The 7,757-nt window shown below is 57.9% G+C and overlaps 1 protein-coding gene across 2 annotated transcripts in view; it reads left to right on the top strand.

Moving 5' to 3' along the window:
* XPC (XPC complex subunit, DNA damage recognition and repair factor) overlaps nucleotides 1-7,693 on the top strand; it is a 35,152-nt gene extending 27,459 nt beyond the window's left edge. For both annotated transcript variants that reach the window (XM_060023115.1, XM_060023116.1), the window contains exons 10-16: nucleotides 927-1,087; nucleotides 3,836-3,917; nucleotides 4,888-5,022; nucleotides 5,135-5,304; nucleotides 6,059-6,152; nucleotides 6,646-6,735; nucleotides 7,469-7,693. In XM_060023115.1, the coding sequence (XP_059879098.1) occupies nucleotides 927-1,087; nucleotides 3,836-3,917; nucleotides 4,888-5,022; nucleotides 5,135-5,304; nucleotides 6,059-6,152; nucleotides 6,646-6,735; nucleotides 7,469-7,678 (942 nt within the window). In that variant the 3' untranslated portion in view covers nucleotides 7,679-7,693. The remainder of the gene's footprint in view (nucleotides 1-926; nucleotides 1,088-3,835; nucleotides 3,918-4,887; nucleotides 5,023-5,134; nucleotides 5,305-6,058; nucleotides 6,153-6,645; nucleotides 6,736-7,468) is intronic.
* The last annotated feature ends 64 nt before the right edge of the window (nucleotides 7,694-7,757 follow it).

The following is a 7,757-nucleotide window of genomic DNA, read 5'->3' on the forward strand; positions in this document are numbered from 1 at the left end:
GTCCCCCTTCTCAGCGTGCACACGCGCAGAGGTGTGCACGCCAGCACCCCTGCCCTGACCCGGCACACTCAGCTCCCAGGAGGAGGGCTGAGGAGATGGCTTGTCTGTTGAGGGGCACCCTGGGGGGCGGCTTCTGGAGCAGTAGCGCGTCCCTGAGTCGTGGGACAGCCGTGGGCCCGGAAGAGGGCCGGGGGCTTGTGCAGGGCTGCCCACAGCGCAGGGTGGGCAGACTTGCTAGAGAATTATTCCCACTTCCCCGGGGCAGGGAGTCGTCCCTCTGCACTGCATCGCTCAGGGTGTGGCTCAGAGGTGACAGGGTCGTGGGAGTCGTGCAGAGCGTGTTGTGACTGACCTGGTTCAAGGGCTTGTCATGCAAGCTGGCCAAGCGGGGTCCCTCCTGCTCCCCACTTGCTGCTCCTCCCTTGTCTGTCGGGGTTTGAAGAGATGCTGCGGGGAAATGCAGGAGACCTGGTGAGTGGGATGCAGGTGAGAGCAGTGGGCTTGCCTGCGAGGAGCTAGGCTCCTTGAGGCGGCGGGGAGAACATGTGTTGATCGTAGTGGACGGAGAAGGTGTGAGTGCTCATTCTGGTTTCCGGGGGAGCCGAGCCGCTGAACCCGTGTCACAGAATTGTGGTGTCACTTGAGGTGAGGCCTCCTCCCGAGGAAGGCTCTGCTCGGGCCGGCCGAGGTGTCAGAGGGTAGGGCTGACTTTTCTGTTGCTGCGAGCTGCAGGATTACCGGCCCCTGCGGAGCTTCCGAGGCACCTAAACCCGTGGGACAGAACGCCAGGTCACAGCGTGGTGCGGCGGCCCTGGGGCCCCGAAAGCCCCACGGCACCGTCAGTTACCTGGGCAAGTTCGGGGGTCGCCGCCAACCTCCCTCCCTCTCCGAGCACCACGCCCAACGTCGTCTCTCGGCCTCTGCAGTTTCAGGCGAGGCACCTGGACCAGCCTCTGCCCACCGTCATAGGCATGTACAAGAACCACCCTCTGTACGCCCTCAAGAGGCACCTCCTCAAGTACGAGGCCATCTACCCCGAGACGGCCGCCATCCTCGGGTACTGCCGCGGAGAGGCTGTCTACTCCAGGTGAGGAGTCGCCCGGCGGCCTGGGATTAGCAGCCTTCGCCGGGCTGGGGTTCGAGCTTCACGGTGTGCGCATGCCGTTTGTGGGCGGGGGGCATGGCAGAGAGGTTGCGGCCTGGAAATGAAAACCACGGGGATTACAAGATCAGCAGGGGGCTTCCCTGGTGGCGCAGAGGTTGAGAGTCCGCCTGCCGATGCAGGGGACACGGCTTCGTGCCCTGGTCCGGGAAGATCCCACATGCCGCGGAGCGGCTGGGCCCGTGAGCCATGGCCACTGAGCCTGCGCGTCCGGAGCCTGTGCTCCACAACGGGAGAGGCCACAACAGTGAGAGGCCCGCGTACCGCAAAAAATAAATAAATAAATAGAAAAAAAAAAAAAGATCAGCAGGGGGAGAAAAGCTATGGGGGGAAAGATACGTAGGACAGATAAGGATTATATGGGGTAATAAGAAAACACCCCCCAAAACAGAAGTCAAAAAACATGCAAAAGGAAGGAATAAAGGATTTGATAATGAAACTTAAAATGAGCAGATATTTTAATGGGGACAGAGTTTCAGTTTGGGAAGAGGAGAAAGTTCTGGAGATGATGGTGGTGACGGTTACATAACAGTATGAATGTACTTGATGCCACTGAGCTGTAGACTCGGAAGATGGTTCAGAGGGTAAATTTTATCTTATGTGTGTTTTTTCCCCACAGTAAAAACATTGCCAAAGAAGGGGGGGAAGGGAACAGCATAGAAAACAAAATATATACAAAGTTAAAACTGAGAAAAAATGTAATAAACTTAAGGTGAGTCAGCATTAACAATGGAAGAAATGGAAGAAATGTTAATAGAAAGAAAATAAGTGATTTTTAGAAACTCTAAAAAGACCAAGACCAAGATGCAAGACCACAAAATAGAGGATGTTCTTAATAAATGAGAAAAGGAAGACAGAAAAGGAAACTTAGGGAAACTCACAGGAGTAGGTGGCTCAAGTCCTCTGCCTGAGAGCTACTTCCTGCAGCTCAGCCCCGAAGGGAGTCATCCCTGACCCTCCGGTTAGGGTCACTGTGGGAGCTTTCTGTCCCCTGGCTGGTCAGGGGCCCAGCTGCCGACAGTCAGCGTCCAGGGCCTGGCGACCTCAATGGAGGATACAGCACAGGTGTCCTCACGTGCAGGGGACATCTGGTGGGAAGGGGGTCCCTGCCTGGAGAAAGCTTTCGAGGCAGACTTTTCCTGTTTTTAATGTAATAAAATATACAGAACGAAATTTACCATGTAACCGCTTTAAGAGTCCAGTAGTACTAAGTACATTCACATTGTTGTGCAGCCATCACCACCATCTGCAGAACTTTTCTGTCTTCCCAAACTGTCCCCATCAACACTAACCCCCCTCCCCCCACCCAGGCCCTGGTAACCACCCTCTACTTTGTCTCTATGAATCTGACTCCTCCAGGCACCTCATAGAAGTGGATCCTACAGCATTTGTCCTTTTGTGACTGGCATCCATGGCATGCATTGATGGACACTTGTGTTGCTTCCCCTTCTGGCTGTTGCTTTTAGTGTTGCTATGAACATGGGTGCACAGACATCTCTTGAGACCCTGCTTTCAGTCCTTTTGGATGTATATGCCCAGAAGTAGGATTTCTGCATCACATGATGATTGTTTAACTTTGTAAAGAACCTCCGCACTGTTTTCTGCAGTGGCTGCATCATTTTATGTCCCCCAGCAGAGCATGAAGGTCGCACTGTCTCTACATTCTCGCCAGTTCTTGTTTTGTTTCTTGAGTAGTGTCCTAATAGATGTAAAGTGGTTAGAAGCTGAGATTTATTCTGAACGGGCTGTCTGTGCCCACTTCCCTCTGCTATCCTTATGAATGTCCAGACGATGCCCACCTGCTTGCCCCTTCTCCGCTCCTCCCGGAAGACCACGACTGTGACAGTCACTCTTTCAGGCAGAGATGTGCCCCTGCAGTGGGTACGCGTGTGGAGCCCTTGGCTCTGGTCCCGCCAGCAGCTTGTGAGGCAGGGAGGCAGCACTCACCGTTCCTGATGGATCGGGGGTCACCCCGCTAGGAAGGGGCACAGAGGAGGTGTGACCCTGTCCGGTGCACTGTGCTGGACGTCAGCCTCAGCCCGGGGGCAGGCAAAGGGCCGGATGTCCGCACCACAGGGAGCTTAGTGCCCCTGCTCCTTGGAGCCCTACTGAAGGGCGGGCCTTGCTGAAGGCTCAGCAGGAAGCAGCTGGAATGTGAGGCAGGGTGTGGCTCTAAGCTCTGGAAGGAGAGCGAAGCCAGAGCCAGGTGGAACCGATTGCTCTGTGTGCATTCATCCTAACCTGTGTACTTTGTCAGCTTACTGTAGTCTCCGTGTTGTTGTCTTCTGGCTTCCCCACCCCTTCTCTGGACACTCGCCCCTCCCTCCCCGTCTCTGGTATTCAGGAGCAGACCAGACCCTGGGGGGCTTGCACCTGTGCTGCTTGGCTTTTCCCCCCCGCCCCCGGCTGCTGGGCCCTTCGGCGGGAGGAGGGGGAAGGCACCACGGGAAGCCATTTAGTTTGGGATTTGTGAGTGGATGCAACCCCCAGCGAGACAGCAGGTGCCTGTTAACCGTGGGCCTGACGCAGGCCCCTGGTGCCCCGGGAGACGCTCCAGGGCCGAGCTCCCCCTTCTCCTGGGGGGCCAGAGGAGGCAGCTGGGCCCTGCGGGCTACTGGGCACGGGGTGCTTCAGTGGGCGTGAACCCTGTCTTGTCTCCCGTTGGCTCCTTAGGGACTGCGTGCACACCCTGCACTCCAAGGACACGTGGCTGAAACAGGCCCGAGTGGTGAGGCTTGGAGAAGTGCCCTACAAGGTAACAGCCGCGGGACTGCGGGCTGCCGCGCACGCGTGGGGACAGACTGTTCTGGCTTGAGAGGATCAGAGGAGAAGAGCATCTTTACTGAGGACCTTGTAAGAGATGGGCCTTCCCGAGCACACAGGAAATCTAGGCCAGCAAGCAGCCCTCCAAGCCCCGGTGTTGTGGGTCAGAACCTTGGCCTTGTGGGTCAGAACCATGTCACCCATTTGTTCTGGGAGGCCGGAGCCCTGCCTGGCGTGGACAGGCCCACCCGCCCTCACTGTCCCTTCATTTTGCATGTATGTGATCTTTGCTGAGTCTCACAGGAGTTAGCATCAGGATGCCCGTTGTACAGATGAAAAAACAGGAGCTCAGAAAGGGAAACCTGTCCAAGGCCAGAGCTAGTGAGATGGCAGCGTGCAGCCCCAATGCCTCATTCCCTCTCTAGCCGGTCAGCTGCCCACAGACGCATGAATTCAGTGCAGACCACACAGGCTGTCACGGGACATAGGGCCCGCTTCAGCCGGCGGAGGACGGTGGCCAGTCATGAGACACAGTCGCTTTTCTTTGTCAGATCCCTCGGAGGAGCCCTTCGCATTGTGAGACCCAGGGAGCTGGGCCAGGGTGCAGGGGCCTCTGGTTGGTGGGAAGGGGCTGAGGCACGGGGAGCCGGTCACTGCCAAAAGCAGGCCCCATCACTCACCGGCCACAGGAACATCTCTGAGTCCCAATTTCCCCTTCAGTGATGGACACCAAGCACAGCATAGCTGTTCAAGACACACGCTCTACAAGCTGTGTGACTGTAGGTGAACTGTTTACACCTCCTAGGCTGCTGTAAGATGGTGGCGATAATGGACTCTACTTCCTGGGTTTGTTGAAAAGATTAATCAATACACAGAAGCACTGAGAACAGTGCCCGGTGTACAGTGAATGCTCAGGAAGTGGTTGCCTTTGTTATTAACTGTGGCTGTCCCCTCGGGTGTAGGTTGTAAAAGGCTATTCCAACCGGGCCCGGAGAGCCCGCCTGGCTGAGCCGCAACTGCAGGACTACAATGACCTGGGCCTGTTTGGCAAGTGGCAGACCGAGGAGTACCAGCCGCCAGTGGCTGTGGACGGGAAGGTAAGGGCCGCGCTCAGTGGTACCAGGCCACCTGGTAGGTAAGGGCCACGCTCAGTCGGTACCAGGCCACCTCCCTCTGTGGCCGCCGGACCCAGTGTGCCACCCTCCGCAGGTCCCCCGGAACGAATTTGGCAACGTGTACCTCTTCCTGCCCGGCATGATGCCTGTCGGCTGCGTCCAGCTGAACCTGCCCAACTTGCACCGCGTGGCCCGAAAGCTGAACATTGACTGTGCCCAGGCTGTTACGGGCTTCGATTTCCACAAAGGCTACTCCCATCCCATGTGCGTGAGGGGCCTCCCGTGGAGGCCAGAAGGGGTGGGGGGAAGTTATGGAGAAGGGGCGGGAGGTTGGTGTGGGGCTGGCAGGGGTTGAGGCCCAGTGGCTCTTATTTTTTTTTTTTTTTTTTTTTTGCGGTACGCGGGCCTCTCACTGTTGTGGTCTCTCCTGTTGCGGAGCACAGGCTCCGGACGCACAGGCTCAGCGGCCATGGCTCACGGGCCCAGCCGCTCCGCAGCACGTGGGATCTTCCCAGACCGGGGCACGAACCCGTGTCCCCTGCATCAGCAGGCGGACTCTCAACCACTGCGCCACCAGGGAAGCCCTAAGGTTTTACTCTGGATTTGCAAAATCAGCCTTAACCCTCGATGTTTTATACTTTTACTCTGGCTTCCAACCAGAGGCTGCAAAACCAGTGAAAGCTGCGAAACCAGCATCCTAACGATGTGGATTAACAGTGTTCTGGGGGTGGTCAGGGTGACTGAATAGGGTCAGCATCCTTCCTGGTTGGTGACCTCTGTCCTGCCCTGCAGTGGGGGTGGGGAGGGGCTGGGGAAGAGGACATAGCCTGGGGTCCACGGGCCTGCCTTCTGCATGGGTGGTGTCAGCCAGCAGCTGTGGCCGGGATTGTGGACTGCTGACCCTGGAAGTACTTCAGGGCCCCAAGTGCTTAGGAGCAGCCCACTGTCCCCCACGGAGGGGAGTGGAGAGGCCAGAGCAAGCCCAGACTCGAGAGACCATCTGTGTTGATCCCCACAGAACCGATGGCTACATAATCTGTGAAGAATATAAAGATGTGCTCCTGGCCGCCTGGGAGAACGAGCAGGCGCTCATTGAGAAGAAGGAGAAGGAGGTGAGCAGGCAGGGCCTGGGAGGGGCCAGGAGGGGGAAGCAGAAAGGTGGGGAAGCACACACAGCGGAGCTGGTGTTCCCTCCAGCCTCCCTCACTCCACGTGTAAGAGAAGGGGAGAGCCCGGGTTCAGCCCTCTTTCTGGCTCTTTCTTCCTGGGAGGCAGCATTGAGCAACGACCTGCCTGCCCCTCAGAACCCTGTCTCTGTCCACTGTCTGCCTGGATCCGGGCTCTGGGGCCCGCTACCCCTGCTGCCGACACCCACCTCTGTTAAAGGGAGCTGCCCGTGGTCCAGGTCCCGGACCCCCTCCTCCACTAAACACTTTAGAGTTGGTAACAATTAAGAGGTTTTTGGTTTTGGTGCCTTTCATGTGTAGCACTTTATGAATCACACCTGGTATGGTTGAGAAACTATTTTAACCTGAAGCATTACCTGTATCTTTATGTTCCTGAAACGGCAGTGCACAGTGTTTTCCATTCTGTTTGCTTTTGCAGAAAAGGGAGAAGCGGGCTCTGGGGAACTGGAAGCTGCTGGTCAAAGGGCTGCTCATCCGGGAGCGGCTGAGGCTTCGCTACGGGGCTCAGGTCAGGGTGGTCCTTGGAGGACACGCCAGGTTTGGAGGGGGGCGGAGTTAGGGAACCAGGGGCCGATTCTGCTCAGAGATCAAGTCAGCTCTGTTCCGGTGCCACAGACCTGTGTCTCCCAGGCCCTGCGTCCTGTCCACGTTGAGGAGGTGTCCAAGGTGTCCTGGAGTCAGGCTTCGGCTGCTCTGCCAGCCCCGCCCTGTCTGCACAAGAGGGTGCCTGCTATGGGCTGGATCTGGTGCTGAGCCCACTCGGGGCGGGGGACAGGTGTCTGCATCTCCTGGCCTTGTGCTGCCCCTGGGGCTGTGACCACCCTTCAGGCCCACAGGTGCTCATTCAGGCCCCTCTCACAGCCCCTGCGGGCTCCCATGGGGGCACAGAGGCCCCCCGGACACAGTCACGTGGAGTGGTCAGAGACGCACAGACACGCTCTGGGGGCAGCTGCGACCCCACGCACGGCTCCCCCTTCCCTCCCCAGCCCGTCCTCGCAGCAGCGGGCACTGAGCGCTGATGCTGTGCATTCGTGCACTTGTTCTGTTTAGAAACGAGGAAGAAAACGCAGTTACCTCCTGGATTGCTCATAGCTCCCCAAGGGCAGTTTTGTGGCCCTAGCCCTGTGTGCACAGCAAGCGCTCTGGGACCTGCTGGGCTGAGCCCTGTCCTCCGGGTCACGGCTCAGCGCTGCTGGGGTGTCACTGCCTCTTGACGGGGCTTCCTCCACTGTCCCCCCCAGAGTGAGGAAGCCGCTCCCCACGCAGACGCAGGAGGAGGACTCTCTTCAGACGAGGAGGAGGGGACCAGCTCTCCAGCGGAAGTGGCCAGGATCCTGGCAGCCTCCTGGCCCCAAAACCGAGAGGTAGAGGAGAAGCGGAAGTGCCCCCGGAAGAGCAGGAGGGAGGAGAAGGAGGCAGCTTCCCACCTGTTCCCATTTGAGAAGCTGTGATGTGAGTGGTCACCTCCTCGGTGGCTCAGCCGTGCCCCAGACCTTGCTCCCGGATAGATCCCTCCTGCGTCTGACACGC

This window comes from Delphinus delphis, chromosome 10 (genome assembly GCF_949987515.2).
Source record: "Delphinus delphis chromosome 10, mDelDel1.2, whole genome shotgun sequence".
Lineage (NCBI taxonomy): Eukaryota > Metazoa > Chordata > Mammalia > Artiodactyla > Delphinidae > Delphinus > Delphinus delphis.